The 16,287-nt window shown below is 40.6% G+C and overlaps 2 protein-coding genes across 3 annotated transcripts in view; one reads left to right on the top strand and one right to left on the bottom strand.

Moving 5' to 3' along the window:
• Positions 1 to 2,481, bottom strand: part of LOC149089786 (phosphoenolpyruvate carboxykinase [GTP], mitochondrial-like) — a 32,273-nt gene extending 29,792 nt beyond the window's left edge. The window contains exon 1 of one of the 2 annotated variants that reach the window (XM_089247357.1): positions 2,198 to 2,481. In XM_089247357.1, the coding sequence (XP_089103483.1) occupies positions 2,198 to 2,289 (92 nt within the window). In that variant the 5' untranslated portion in view covers positions 2,290 to 2,481. The other variant, XM_089247381.1, reaches the window with a different exon arrangement.
• Positions 2,482 to 7,822: 5,341 nt separating this feature from the next.
• Positions 7,823 to 14,749, top strand: LOC149089785 (uncharacterized). The gene is made up of 3 exons (XM_089235375.1): positions 7,823 to 8,354; positions 12,537 to 12,637; positions 14,198 to 14,749. Exons 1-3 carry the CDS (start codon positions 8,123 to 8,125, stop codon positions 14,603 to 14,605), a joined length of 741 nt encoding a protein of 246 aa, XP_089091501.1. The 5' UTR covers positions 7,823 to 8,122; the 3' UTR covers positions 14,606 to 14,749.
• Positions 14,750 to 16,287: the final 1,538 nt, after the last annotated feature.

Genomic DNA, 16,287 nt, shown 5'->3' with positions numbered 1-16,287 from the left:
TAGGTGACAAAACCATAAATGCACCTCTAGTGAAAGTGAAATTTGGGCTGTCTCCAACGCAGTTCGTAAAATACTGAGGATCCTGAAATGCAAAGAACACAGACAATCAGTCAATTCAACAGATTTGTAATGTTCAGAAATTTGAGAATTTTCTGGTTTCTCTGACTCAAATTTCCCCGCATGCTGGTCTCCCTCGCTGTTTACCAGCTAATGCAGAGAAATACAATAACAAATTTCCAATACATTAAAAACAAATGAATCAATGAACTAGTTCTAGTGTTAAGGATCTTTAAGATTTCTTTGCAATTATACTTCTTGGGATTGATTCCAGCATGAATAAGTAGGGGGAGTCAGCTCTTCACCCCAGGTACCCCCCCCCCCCAAAAAAAATGTATACAAACATTAACTGGCTTATGAAAAATCTGAACCTTGATTGCAGCCTGTTTTTGTTGGGGGCTTTTTAATTTAAACATTGACTTATTCACAAAAAATCATCAACCCCAATCGTAAAAGGGAGATACTTCGGTTAACACTCCCTTCTCCCAAATTTAAACAGATATCCGTCGATCTAAACAAAACACCCTTGGTCCAAGTCATACAAGGAGGAAGGCACTACTTTGTCCAAAGCTCCCAAATTAAAAAACAAAAAACTGATTCGCAAAACAAATTTTCAACCCTAGTCATATTGGGCAATTTTTCGTTAAGGCCCCAAATTTCAATATTCATCTTCATCCCTAGTCAAAAGGGGGTGTCTACTTTGGTTATAAAGCCCCAAATTTAAGCACCACATATTCACTAACCCACGAAACATCTGACTTTAGTCACAGTAGAGACCAACTTTTGTTTGGTTAAGGCCCTCCGAATACAAACAATAAGCCTACTATTAAGACGACACTAATGAATAAGGCAAATACACGAAAATAAAAGTCCTAATGCATTTCAACACCAATGGGTGCCATTCTTCAGAGGACTTTTATTTTCGTGTATTTGCCTTATTCGTTGGTGTCTTCTTAATATTCTTGGGCAAAGTTGATCAACTCTTCTAAATAAGCCTACTGGCTTACCCACAAAAATTCTCCAACCCTATGAGTCATGGGGGAGGGTTTTTTTTTTGTTGAGGCCTCTAATTCAAACATTCATTGATCCACAGAACACCATTAACCTCAGTTTTGTAGGGGTAGGGCCATCTTAAGAACATCATGCCCCCCACCCCCCGGGGCCAAGTGATTTTTCTGAAGCCTCTCTGGAAAATTCTCAAAAAATTCAACAACTACTCGTTTTTCTGAGGCCCTCTTCTCTTGAGTCCCCCAGGCCGTACTCGGGTGGGCCTTTGCGTTAGTGCCCACCAAAGACCCCAGTCTAAGGGCCATGCTCCAGGATATGGGGGCAATGTCTACATCAAATTCCCTCCCCCCCCCCCCCGGGGTACAACCCTGTGCACGAGAACAGATTACTCAGGAAAATGAAATCTGATTAAAATATTTCAAGAATAAGCATGGAAATTGGGTAGGCAGGTATGTCTAGCCAGGATGGGGGGGCCCTCTGAAAAATCACTTCGCCCGGATGCCCCACGATGCTTTTAAGACGGCCTAGCGTAGGAGGCCCCCTCCCCTCCTCACATCAAAGTCCCCAGCCTTTAAAATTTGTTTTTTAAAACACAGAACCGATTGAGACGACCGGAACAGATTGTTTGAACTTACCGGAATAAATTAACTGCACCGCAAGACATGGCGATCCTCGGAATATATTACGATATGCAAAACGGAATTTGAAATTATTCAAATTAATTTTTAAAAAAACCGCACTAAATAAACTTATTTATTCGTTTAAAATTAATCGATTGGGAAGAAGCTCCGCTCATGACCAATACGTTTCGGCCATGTTGTTATCTCTGAGATGTGATAAAACTCTCTTCACTCCTCTCTCGATCGAGAGACCCCGGGGTAAAAAGTTAACAGCGTGTATCAATCCGCATCGAGGAAGCAAAGAGTGCAATGCATTTCTATGCATGTACTAAAAAACACCGTGCATTACATTAATCGATGAGTATTTATTAACCCTTATATAACAAATATACAATTTAATTTAATAATTTAGAGACGTTTTTAATTTTTAAGTGGATTTAATGGTGGATTTATTTTCTCCGGCGGATGTGTATATCATGATTTCTTACATAAAGAGGAATTTGAGGGTTTACCTTGAGGAGCGTGAACGCGTCACACAGGACGTAGTTTCCGGTAGCAGATAAACAGCTGATTTTCGTAACGTCGATGACGTCAAATGACGCATTGAAACATTTGTTGGCTTTTTATGCGGTGATGGTGATGCCCGCTGACCATTGAACGTTGACCAACCAACTCCCTGGCCGAAGTATAAATTAATGGAGGGAGGGATTTCTTTTTTAGTAATTTATATATCCGGTCTCTGTAACGGTGTCCTCGAGTCAAGTGGAGGGGACCCCGCCGTTCAATGGCTAGCTGCACGTGTATCGATTGGAGGTTCGCAGTTTAACGTTCCTCCGCAAGGACTGTTCCGGGGCGCATAGCGGGAGAAATATTATTGCCTTTTTCTGGAACAGTCGCGGAAATGCCTGGAAGAGGGCACTGCATGCGGACGACGAGCCCTGTCCCGAGTCACGCACAGTGTTCATTTCATGCATGGCGCCCTGCTTTCAACGATATCGATCTCCTACAGATGTTTTATTTTTAGAGGTCCCGATACAGTAGAACCTCTCAATAGCGGACACCCTTGGTTAGGATGGGCGGCAACTAAGGAGGGGGGGGATGGGAGCAGGCGGAACTGTAGTTCCCGGACGAAGGATTAGAAGAGGCACCGAATTTATTCAACTCCTACTTCCAGGGCTTAGGAAGATGTTTGGAACTTGTGAGTGCTCGTCTTGATCTTTACGTAGGGAAAGGGCTGCAACTAGGGGTGGGGGGGGGAGCAGGCGAGTCTGGTTCCCTGGGCGCCGGACCAGAAGGGCGCAAATTTCATTCTTTGGCCTATCCTTCAACATTACAAGGGGTTGCCAAAATGCGTGCTTGCCCCGATTAGCCAAGCATTTCATGTAAGAAATTTTGATTTCTGAATGAATTCTGTGGGTGTTCGAGCACCCCCTGCTCCGAGACGCCACTACCTACTTCTACATTACACATGGACGCCAAACTGCGTGCTACAAATCTGTCAAAACTGTCAATGCGTGCTAACAAAGTATCTAATTGCGGCCCTGCCCACACGGCCATCTCAAGAGCATCATAAGCTCTCGGGCCAAGTGATTTTTTCTCAAATGTCTTCCAAATTTACATAAATTATTCTCAATAACCGATGCAGATCTTACTATTATGAGATCCCTCTGTACTTCAGACCTCTGGGCCGTGCCCGGGTGAGCCCATGAATTAAGACAGCACTTCCTGCCCCTGGGAGCGAAAATTTTAGTCTGCTAACGGGGAGGTGTCCGTTAATCAAAAAAGTCCTTTCCCTGGTAGGTGTCCGCCATGGCTCTCCACAAGGGACATGGGCTAAGAGGAATCCAGTCCCGGGAGACCTTGACGATTCTAATCATTTTTTGTTCTTCCACACTATAAACTTACTATAGAGGATCCCAGCCATGGGTGGAGAGACGGGGAGCACCCCCCCCCCCCAGTGTCAATGGTGGAGTTGACTGTTTATGCATTTTTCTGAATTAGCATCATTATCACTATGTCCCTCTACAGCTTTAATTATCTTGTACCCCCCCCTCCAACGTTTCATGTCTACCTCAGATGATCCAGCTTAGGGGCCCAACCCTCCGGGGTACAGTGCTTATATCCCTCATGGGACAGAGCCCGGGTCATGGCTGGTTTTACGGCCTAGGGTCCTACTGCAGGATGTGGGGACCATGTGTTCGTTATGGGAAGTTACACTGTGTTTAAGAATAGAGGAAAAATATAGAGCGACGGACCCCCCCCCCCCCATCCTGGAGTGAGAATCTCGGGATCCCCGATAGGTCCCCCTTTCAAAATTTTTCGCCAGTCCTTTCGTAGTAAATAGAGGCAAAGCCTTCTAGATAGACTAGGTAGTAGCTAGTTGTATCTAGGAGGCTTCTGACTTTGTCGTCCGGGGCAAGTACCCATTTTGCCACCCTACCCCTCGTAATTTTGAATAAATAAAAAATATATATGACGCCCTTCCCCTGGCATCAGGCTCCTGCCCTCACCTAGTTGCAACCCTGTAAGTAAATTTATAGGGGGTTCATCCTTCGTCCCGGACCATAGGCATAGCGGATGCAGGCTCCTCGAACAGGGGGAGGGCGAATCACTGCGTATAGTGAACGAGGGGGATGAATGTTCACTTCCGCCCTCCTATGCCAATAACAACATTTTTTCATTGAACGGGGGGGGGGGGGTGGAGTACGATCATTCCTATCACTCCTCCCTCCCGTGTTCCGCCTTTGACCATAGAAGACGAAAGTACGAGGGCCGTCTTGAGAGCAGGTCTCTCAGGCAAAGTGATTTTCCTGAAGCCCCTAACTGGCTGGACAGGCCTGCCTATCAATTTAGATGCTTAATCTCGAAAATTTTAACCAGATCTCATTATCATGAGGCCCGAGGCCCCCGGGCAATATTAATTTATATTTTTAACAAACATTTTTAATTTTTAATCGTTTTGGGAGAGGGGTGATGGGCCCTCCATGTCCCTCCACCTCAAAGATTGCGAAAAAAAGGGCCCCCCAAAAAGTCGTGTTCATCCAGGGACCCTAAGTCCTGCCTGCGAAAATAATTTTAAAAAGAACTCTGGGAAAAAATTTTCCGGAGATGCGATGATCACAAACAGTTCCTTCATTTTCTGCTAGAGGCGCTGTCTGTAATTTTCTTTCCTTCATCAACAGCATTGTTGCTTAGTGACCATGTTGGAAAAATGAAACATCATTCCACAACAATACTCTCTTAAAATGACCTTGAGCAAGGCCAGCGTTCAGCAATGTTTTGATGTGACCTTGAAATCACTATAACGATTGTACAACAATGATATCAGAAGTTACCCCACGCACAATAGTTTTTTTCCCAACAATGCAATTATCGAAACAATATAGATCTTGATAAACAGAAAATGTGCATGGGATTAAATCAAACCCTCCTAAATCTTGAATGGAAATAGACAGAGCAATGGAAGGTTAAATATGTAATAAAGTAAACATGCTTTATATCAGATGATGCCATCTAAACGCCCTCTATCGATAAATTAAAGAATTTTTTTAAGTTTATTTCAATGACAAAAGCCAAACAAAATACTGTACAAGGAAATTTCTAAAAACCGAAATGCAATACCGCCATTGGCATTTCTTGAAAATGCAGGGCCATAACTAAGATTTTTGCAGGGGGGGGGGGGGGCATTGGCGTACGCAAAGGGGGGTTTTGTGGTTCTAATGCCCCCTCAAGCCGAGATGATAATGTTATTTTGCAGGAAAAAATGTAACCCCCCCCCCCGTCTTTAAAAAAAACTGAAACCCTCCAAATGAGAAAATTCTACGTACGCCTATGGAGGTGGGAGGGGGGGGGGAAGTGGAGAACCCCTTCCCACTCTAAAGAGAGCAACAAACCTGCAACGCCTCCCTACACTATAAAATTCAATAATTTTATTACAGTATAAAATTTGTTTGTCTAAAATTTTTGCCATTCCCCTTAAATCTGCCGTACGGTAGAACCTTCAATAAAGATCACCTCCGAACAACGGTAACCGCCGAGCAACGGCCTCATTTTCTTGGAACAGAATATTCAGTAATATAGTTGATACAATGTCCATACAATGTCCCCCCATCCATTTCATTGGAATATTTAACATTCACGTTAACCTCAGAATAACGGCTGCTTTTGGAAATTAAAATTGAAGAAAAGAGTGATGTTTTTTATATCACATAAGAAAAATAACCCTAAAGAATTTCCTTTGAAGGAGTTTTTCCCCTCAACCATTTTTGACTGAATGTTGCGTTTGCGCAATGTTATTTGCTTGTTAGTTTTTTCAATTAATTTTCAAATTTTTAGTATGAAACGACCTTTTTTGGCTATCAAAAGGTCTAAATGAGAGAATGTCACATTTTTTAAAGTTTTTTACAAAGAAATTTGTTGTTTTTTTTATGACTTTTCAAATATGAATTCTTTTTTGGAAATTTTATCCTGATTTTCGATCTGGAATTTTTTCCCCATTAACTACGAACAGAAATATATATTTTTCTAAATGCTACATGAGGTTTCTCAAAACAATAATTACTAGTTATCTTAATTAAATTAACTTAATTCGTTTACAGTGGATCCCGCCAGGGTCTTCTTAAGAGCGTGATGGGCACCCCCCCCCCCCGGGCCAAGTGATTTTTCTGTGACCCTACCTGGTAAATTCTAGGAAATTTCAACCAGATCTCATTTTTGTAGGGCCCTTCTTCTCTTGAGGCACCCTGGACGTGCCCGTGTCATCCCATGCGTTAAGACGGCACTGGATCCCGCTTATAACGTTTTTCAAAAAAAAATTGTCATGAAAAAATGTAAGCGCAAAAGCGCTTTCAAATGAAATCGTAATGAGAATAAGGTTGAGTGTTTTGTGCGTGTGACCACGAAAGTAAGTAGTAGTAAGCCGGAAAACGTTCTAAGTGGGAACGTTATAAGAGGGGATCGACTGTATATTAATTGGAAATTTAATTAATTGGATAATTGGAAATTTACATAGATCACAACCCCCCCCCCCCTTCCCTGCTAAATTAATGTCTGATTTTTTTAAACTTCTCAAATATTTTATTTAAGCAACACCAGTTATCACATATAAAAAAACTTGTGCAATTTCGTCGCGAATTGAAAGAGTGGTCACAAATGGGTCATAAATGGCTCTGCTCAGCTGTAACAACACCCCTTATGGATATCTTATCAACAGGGGGTGTTGTCCGTAAGCCCCACCCTTGTGGGGAGGGGGGTGGTCATGGCTAGCCAGAACCACTTCTTTACCAACAAACAAAAACCACTTCAGAACAGTGAAACTTATTCAAAAAATTTGTGAATTTAAAAAAAAAGTGTTATTCCAATTAATATTTAAAAAATTTGTGACAGATTATTATGTGAAAAATTAATTTTGAAAAAATTTATTTCTATTCCAAAAACAAGCAGCTGCACAGATAAGACGCGCCGTCGTATATGTGTAATAACCCGCACTCGAATATTTGAATTGATTTTATTAATTTTTCCAATTATGATCCTTTAGTTTAGAAATATCAACCATAAAATATATTCACGGAAAAAAATTCTTGTATGTTTTCTGACATAGTCGCGATACCCATAAAAACAACATTGAAATTAAAAAATCAAAACAATTACATTTTATTCTTCTTCAAAAAATAGGCGATTTAAAAAAGAATTGAATTTTTGATGTAATTACTGAAATGAGTGAAATTTTGTTCTTGTTGCGGCATCTATTTGTTCTTGCTTTTTCACTCTAACATCCAAAATATATGGGTTTTTTTCCTTGATGCAGCATGTAAAACTTTTTAAATTGCACTCCTCTGTTGCTGAGAATTTTTTTAAAATACATTTATCCAGTACTATAATATTCAGTGTTATCCGTTAAACATTTTGTTTCCCATACTAATATTTACCAGCATTTACTGGAATGGGCTATTTTTTTACTTGACTCCCCTAGGTTTTTTTTTTCTATATTTTTCTCATATTTTTGTACTTGTATAATGATAGATAAATTTGGAGTTTGGAATGTCACACGTTCAGGGAAAGAAAATCAATTTTTTTTACGTGTAAGAAAAATATTTTTTTTCTAATTATAAAACCGATGTGTTAATGGAACATTGGCCGCTAAAAGGTTAACGTTTAAGAGCAGGGAAATACGGAACGATCCTTTCGTACATGAACAAGAACGCCTCCTGACTCAAGATAGACTCTCTACGATGCTTTGACACGGAAACCCTCACAGCGCGGATTGAAATTCTGTGCGCGCGGGAGGGTTTTCCGAAGTACGAGGTTGCGCATGCGCGCGACCTAAGGAGTGACCGCACCAATGACGCGGCGCAGAACCAAACAAAGAGAAGCGGCGCGGCGCAGCGCATCGTAGTCGATTCTGATTTTTTTTGTTGAAAAAAATTGACTACGAAAAAATGAGTTTCGAGTGGAATCACGAGCAGATCGAAAAACTGATCAATCTTTACCGTCAAAAACCGGAACTTTGGGATCGAAAGGACAATAACTATCACATTAAAAGTAAAAAAAACGCTGCTTGGGATGATATTGCGATTGGTATGGCGTGCGAAGTGTACGAAGCTAAAAACAAGATGACTTCCCTCTTGTCTTCATACAGGAGGGAGAAGATCAAAGAAAGAAAAACGATAGGTGAGTGCTACAGTAAAGATGAAAATTTTTTAATCTCCTCAGTTAATTTTTATTTAGTGATTTGTGTTTATTTAAATATTGCTTATGATTGTTCAATATTTTCTTATTTATTTCTGTTGTGGGCAGCTTTTTTTTGAGAAGCATGTAAAAGTTTCGAGAAATCGCAAAAAAGTTTTTGGGAGCAAATTATGCTGTCAAAAAGTAAACAACGGGCACAGTTCTAGTCTTGAGGACGCAATGAAAGCAATGAGTCCCTGCCCACCTGAAAAGAAATTTTTTGATTGGCCGATGGAAGTTTTGAATTAATCTTTTCACACACGCGTCATAATTACTATAACCATATGTCCTGTATTTACCGGAATGTTGACGTAATTTTGGTCATCCCGACTTTTTTCTAAAAAAATGCCTCGGTTTTTTTTTTCATCAGTGAACAGTGCCGCCTCAACGCATGGGCCCACCCGGGCACGGCCCGGGGTCCTCGAAAAAAGGAGTAGTTGAATTTTTCGAAAATTGGTCAGGTAGGACCTCAGAAATATCACTTGGCCCGAGAGCCCACGATGCTCTTAAGACGGCCCTGTCAGTGAACCCTCGATTTGCGTAAATTTCGGCTTCCGAAACTGATTCGGTTTACGGACTTTGTCTTAGTTTACGAACATTCAAGCCGGAAAAAATTGGATTAGATCCGAAAAAAAATTGAGAAGTCTATAGCCGAATGGCTATTTTTTCTTTTCAAGATCTTTTCTCCAAATACGACTCTTTCTATCTAGCCCATGAATCCAGACCCATGATATTTCAAACTTTATATAAGAACGTTTCACATCAAAAAAATTTCAGAGGCGTTTTGCAATAATTTTTGACACAGAGTCAATGGCTTCTGAAAACATCCATCTCAATGCCCTGCATTGCTCATACTGCTTATCTATAAAGCTTGGCAGTAAGTGCCTTACCCACTCAGATTAACAGATGAAATTAGTGAGACTAGACATGGGTCCGGCGCTGCCCTGGTATAGGGTATAAGCCCGATATATCCGTAAAGTGTAAATTCTGGTATAGATTATTTATATAATTTGTATTTGACTTCTTGCCAGTTGGATTCACAAAGTGCATTAGCGCCGGAAGTGTTCCATACCGGTGGGTGCTCAGATTGATCTTAATGTTGTATTAAGATAAATGTAATAAATTGTCTTTTTTTTTTAAATTAAATTTTGAGAGAGCTCAAACCTGTTCTACAAAATTCTGTGGGTGCCCGAGCAACCCCGGCTCCGACGCCACTAGCCAGTTGTATCCAGGAAGATAAGAAAGCAGAAAAAGTTTTCAGGGAAACTGAGATGTTTTACATGCCATATGCAATTCCCATTCAAGAACTAAAAAAAACTTTGCAAATTTTTCTTTGCGAATTTTGTTACATAACTGATTAAACACACTAAAAAGTTAATAAATAAATGTTTACGGAAATCAGGCCCGTAATTGTGGAGGGTATATATATATATATATATATATATGCCATTTTTAGTGTATTTTTAAAAACCGGGGGAAGGGCAATGGCCCCTCGAACCCCTTTCTGTTGTGGGCAGCTTTTTTTTTTTAGCAGCATGTAAAAGTTTTGAGAAATCGCAAAAGAGTTTTTGAAGGCAAATTATTCTGTCAAAAAGTAAACAACGGGCACAGTTCTAGTATTGAGGACGCAATGAAAGCAATGAGTCCATGCCCACCAGAGAAGAAATTTTTTGATTGTGTGTATGTATATATACACATATATATATACTACATACATTTGCTCCCCCCCCCCCCCTGAACCTGGAAAAAGTTGAAATAACGGCCCTGACGTAAATTGGATAGAATTCCTCGAAGTCACAAAGTAAAACTATCATATAGTTTTATCGCCATTTATTTATTATGGCGATTATAAAAAATATATATAAAATATTCAACTCAACGCGATTTCGTCTTACGCGACTATTTTGCGAAACCTATTAATCGTGAAGCGAGGAACGCCTGTACAGTGTCAGTATGATGATTTATGCACTTGAGCGTAAAGGATTGTTGTGAAAATTGACACTAGAAATCTTTGAGTTCCCAGGAGCGAATTAATACATTTTAAATCGATTCCTACGGAAAAAACTATTTCGGTTCGTGAAAAATTCGGTTTAGGAACGGGCTTCAGGAACGAATTGAGTTCGTAAACCGAGGGTTGACTGTATTTTCAATGAAGCCTACTTGGATTTTTATTCTTTATTGAAATCAAGGATTGAAATTATTTTTCAACTCATAAATTACATTGCGATAATTACAATAATTTTACAACAAAATTAAAATATATTTTGCCGTCTGGCAGTCCAGTGATTAGAGAGCTGGCCTCTGACTGTGCAAGTCTAGGTTCGGGCATGGATGTCTATTAACACTTGCAAACTCCCTGGGCAGATCGTAATGATCTCTTGGGAATACGTGATGATCACCCTTTCAAAAAAATGAAATAAATAATAAGGATATTCATCTCACATATTTGTCGTGTGTGTGTTTGAGCATTTTATTTCATGGAATTCATTTTAATCCACTGCAGTTCGCAGTGCTTCATTTGACCGCCATTGACATGTTTTCCCAGGAATTTTAACAATAGTTGACAACTTTGCCTCCACCAATTTTTATGTTTTCATTCCGTAGATCGAGATTTTTTCACTCAATGAAAGTTCAAGGAAGTCGTCAGGTGGGGTTCTATCATGGGGATCCTAGGATAAATCTCACCATTTGTTTACACCAGGGGTTCTCAAACCATGCGCCGCGGCACCGTGGGTGCGCCTCCAATCTTTGTCAGGAGCGCCGTGGAGCGGTCACCCTGACAAAGGTTTTTCAAAAATATTCTTTATTACAGCTCTAGTTAGCCAGTGGAGCTCGTGGACAAACACTGAATAGGAAACAGGGGGCCGCGGGTGAAAAAAGTTTTAAAACCCCTGGTTTACACTATAAATTCGACATAGAGGAGATCTCAAGATAAAGACTTCGGTGTAGGTTTGGGAGGCCATGATAGGCACCGAGATGCTCGCGAGAAAGGAAAAATTTTATACTAACTGATGAAATATGGTCTCTATTTTTTTCTCTACATAGGGGCACGTCGTCTTTTATTTCATCTGCACAGACCTGTTGTTTCTCTGCGCACAGAGTTTCAATATCTGTGTGGAATGACAAAATAATATGCTACTTTATGAAATATGGAAAATTTTCTTCACCTCAGCTAAAAACTCGGAAACATTGTCTGACTCTAAACGTCTGTATTTTGTAAACTTGGTCACCCATGAAAAAATGGTGCCATTCTTAGTCACTTTTGTCTGCAACCAATAAACAGGTAAAAATAATATTTTGCAAAAATATGCCCTTTAGAAAGTATTGAAAATTACAATACAGTATGTATATATTTAAAAAAAATTATAAAGAAATATTCACTTTTCATGCAGTTCTCGTGTGTTAAAACTTCCAATTATTGAAATGTAGATCCAGCTCTGGAAAGTCGTTTGTAAAAAAAAAATCATATTTTTTTCAAAAGCAAAATTTTATATTTTCATTGAATATATGAAATCATTTTGTTTTGGCAACTTATCACTGTGTTGGCAAGTTTTCATTTGCTCAAAAGTTGCCATTTTTAGGGACTGTTTTCAAGTAGAATGAACTCAACCATTTCATTTTTTATTCTCAATGATTACCATAATTTTGAGATTATTTTGACGCTTACATAATTTTTCACAACTTTGAATTTAATTTGTGATCCGCAATTTTTGAACCACACCCTTAATCGTCAGCGATAAATGTCGAAAAGTTTAAAGTCAAATATCTCCATTAACATTGCGTTTAAAAATACTTCATGCAATTTTTTGGTAACTGGCTTCTCAGAGTCGCATTTAGATCTCCTTAGATGGAAGGTTTAGGACACTGGGCCTACATAAAAAGTTAATTTTTCTTTTTTTTTATACCACCCCTTGGGAAATTTAGGACATTTTGAGTAACCGCACGTTATTTGAAAACTTTTTGCGGTTTAAAATAATGTTTCTAAAGTCAACGGTTGCAGAGATATCTGCTGTACAATCAATTTGGGACAGCCTGTATAAGCCGTGGCTTTATCTCAGAAAATCACGGTTAATCAAAATTTTCCTCATTATTGTATTATTATAATCGTTTCTATTTTGTTTTCAGAGGATGTAGGAGTTTTCGTGAGCTCCTGGTTTGCTTACAACCTCTTTCGATTTCTAAAACACAAGAACACGCCCAACCACACCACCAACAAAGAAGAAAAGGTAAATGTTTCACCTTTTATGGTTTTTTTTAAATGCTTTTTTAGCAAACATCTTTTATTAGCCAAGAACTTATTGACTATTGTTTACCAAAATGTGGGACATGGACTTGGTAAATAATAGTCACAATTGTAGTACATATATGTGTGTGATGAAGTAACCGGGGCTATATATAGTAAGGGCTGTCTCATCCCTTTGAACTTGCTCTTGCCACCTTAGCTCTGTGGGCATGGTGTCGGATCAGATGCGTGACGTCACTGCTCTAATACCTTTTTAACTAAAACGCGACCTTGAAATACCAGCGTAAACAATTACAATTAACCGGTTCTGTCAGGGCGATGACGACTGCTGGTACCGACTCCGGTGCGTCATGAGCAGCCCTTAAAAATGGTCCCGAGCAGTAATAGCATTTGGGTCCGAAGGCAGAGGACATCTCTCAACCTCTTCCCAATTGTTTCATAAGCCGATGCATGCCTCTTAAACAAAGCTGCATCTTTCAAGCGGCTTTGCTCTTAAAGGAGGAGGAGGAGCTGACACTGCTTAAATATTGCCTTTGGGCGGTCGTGTGGGCATCGTGATGGATTCGCATCACAAGGTTCCAGGTTCGGCAACCCCCTTACGCAACGCAGTGGTAGTCAGCTGAAGTTATTTTTCTGTGTGGTCTCCACTTTGTAAAAATCACGCCACAGCAGACTCGGTATCTTTTGAATTGGAATCATAAAAGTGCGTCTAAATATGCTTACTCGCTCTGCCCGAAAGGTAATGAATAAATACGCGAGACTTTCCACTTTGTCCGCCCACGTGCAACGTGGTTGCGATAACATTGCTCCAGCCTTCGCTATGCGAAATCCAAGAGGCGCAACGTAAGTCTCTTTGATGAGCCGAGTGATGACAGGGCGTCCCAAGTTTGACTGTTCCAGTTCGACATCCGAAGAAATTGATGGAAAATTTCAAACCACTCACAAGGACAACGCATAACACGCGGATGTAGACGCACTCCGAGGGATCTCCATTCATTCATTACCAGTTTACTAGTTTCATCTTTAAATATAGATGAAAGTACTTGAACACATACACGCAGACTTACAGTTTAGGGTTTGCTAGGATTCCTTGACACCCCGATCTGACTTATCCGAAATCTTTAAGTGAAATGCGGCGTCAGTATTATTGGTAAGGCCAATCGCTGTTCCATAGTTCTGCACTTGAGTGGTAAAATCAGTTTTTTGTTCAAAGATGAAGGACGATGAATCGTCCCAACTATTAATTTCCATACAGCTACCTCTTCAGAAATAAAATGATATTAAATTGCTTCTATGCTGATAGGACCGTGGCTGCGTACGGTAAACTGAGAGGAAACCAAGTTTTCATGTTAGCCCCGTGCTTTCAAATGCTTCGTTAAGGGAAACAAAATAAATGAAGGTGACATGTCTGAACTGTAGGGTATATGTTCCAGTACTTCTCGCTGCAGCCGCCTCCTCCCCTCATTTGAAAAATTCTCCGCAGTAAATCTATTTATAATTTTTAATCCCGGCTCGTTTGATAACTGCTCTTAATATTTTTCAGGTTTTAGACGAAGAAGACCTACTTCTTCCTGATGACGGAGGACAAAATGCAGTTCCTTCGATAGTTGCGAAAACTGAGCCCCCTTTACTTAGTAATGAAAATAATGATAGGCCTACGCCTAAAAGAAAAATTCTGGTCGCTCCAAAAAAGATGAAGAAATCAAAGAGGATCGAAGACCGCCCGAGGCCAACTCAATCTTACAACATTCTTGATGGTAGCATTTCTCGTGATGAATGCTCGACATTCGGGGAGCACGTTGTCGCTAAGCTACGGAAATTTAATGAGCGTCACCGAACTATCCTAATGCACAGGATTAATAATTTGATCTTTGAGGCAGAGATGGAGCTGTACTCATATTCACAACAACAGTATGACGACGACAACAGTGCATCGAGTTCTGCATCTTAATCCGTTGCTTGAATCCTACTTACGATACAGTCTATCGATTTCAGGAGTTTGCTCAGTCTTTACCGCAATATTTTGTTATTTTTATAAAACAGTTGAATTGTCATTAAACAACAGTTCCAATAAAAGGATGTAATTTTCTTAATATTTATCTGTTATCGTTATTGAGAGCTTTTGACTCTCCTACCAGGTTGAAAGTTACAGCCGGGGCCGCAACTAGATGCTTGGTCACCCGGGGCAAGCGCGCATTTTGGTGCCCCCTTGTAATATTGAAGGTTTCAGAATTAAATTTGCACCTCCTCGGGTCCAGCGCCCGGGGCACGAGACTCGCCAGTTGCCCCCTGGTTGCGGCCCTCGTTACAGCCTACCAATTTACATACTACTCTTACAAATCATAATACAATGGAACCTTTCAATAATGGACACGACACCATCAGAGGCGGATATATGGTTATGCCACCTGTGGGACCCACAAATTTTGCCGCCCTTCTTCCAGTCTAATCAGCTTCTTAGCAAAGATTTGGCTACAGCTTACTTGGTCCCTGCCCGCTTGTCACTCTCTCGGTTGCATACTGATCAGATCCCTCGCTCTGTAAATCACTCCCATGGAGTAGCCACCTTCTGTAGCTCACTCTCTCTAGTTCGCCCTTTTAATCATTCACTCGAAACTAGGTCATACTTTTTGTCTCTCGCTAAGTTGATCCCTTGCTCTCTAGAGCATTCTTTTGGTTTCTCCCATGCTCACAAACTCTCTAGGTCATCCACTGACATGGCCCATCGTTCTTTAGGTCACTCTTTTAATCATTCCCATGCTTGCACACGGTCTAGGATCAGTGCCATCTTAACGCATGGGCACGGCCCGGGAGCCTCACAAAAATGAGAACCGGTTCAAATTTTCAAGAATTTTCCAAGTAGGGTCCCAGAAAAATTACTTGGTCCGGGGGCCCACGATGCTCTTAAGACGGACGTGTCTAGGATCATCATCGACCTGGTCACTCGCTCACTAGATCACTGTTTTGGTAACTCATATGCTTGAACACCGTCTTGGTCACTCAAGTGCTTGCACACTATTTAAGTCATTCACTGGTCTGGTCCTTTGCTCTCCAGGTCACTCTTTTGTTCATTCACATGTTTGCACACTCTCTGGGTCTCGTATCGGTAACATTGACCTAAGCAGTGGCGGATCATTTTTTACCGGTTGTGGCTGCAGTTTGGCTGAATTCTACTAATTTCCGTAACCAACCAGTCCTCGCGAATTTTTCACCCTAGGCTATTTATAATAATAATAGCCCACACACACACACAGTCCATTTTACAATAAATTTTTACTGCTGGGGCACTGAAGACAGAGCCGTCCGCGGGAGGGGGGTGTAAATCATTATTAGACGAATCTCCGTACACTGGGCTCAGTGTACGGAGCATGCAACCGGGCAAATGACCCGTTTTTTTTATAAAATTGGGGTGAAGGCAACTGACTTACACCCGTCAGCCTCCCTCTTGTGGTCCAAATATATTGAGGCCCTGTTTCACAGGCTTCTAAAATTTCCGTAAATGGGAAATGTCCTTAATGAAGGTTCCACTGCACATTACCATGATCATATGGGAGGGAGTTAAGCTCCCTGTGACGGTCCTAGGCCACGAAAAATTTTCTTTAGAAAACGGAAGAGATGATATTTTCACAGTAA

Source organism: Pholcus phalangioides, unplaced genomic scaffold (assembly GCF_987345545.1).
Source record: "Pholcus phalangioides strain wild (caught in Gottingen) unplaced genomic scaffold, Ppha-v1.0 ptg000001l_1, whole genome shotgun sequence".
NCBI classification, from domain to species: Eukaryota; Metazoa; Arthropoda; class Arachnida; order Araneae; family Pholcidae; genus Pholcus; species Pholcus phalangioides.
Note: the sequence above shows the minus strand (reverse complement) of the source record. Positions and strands in the feature narration are given on the sequence as shown.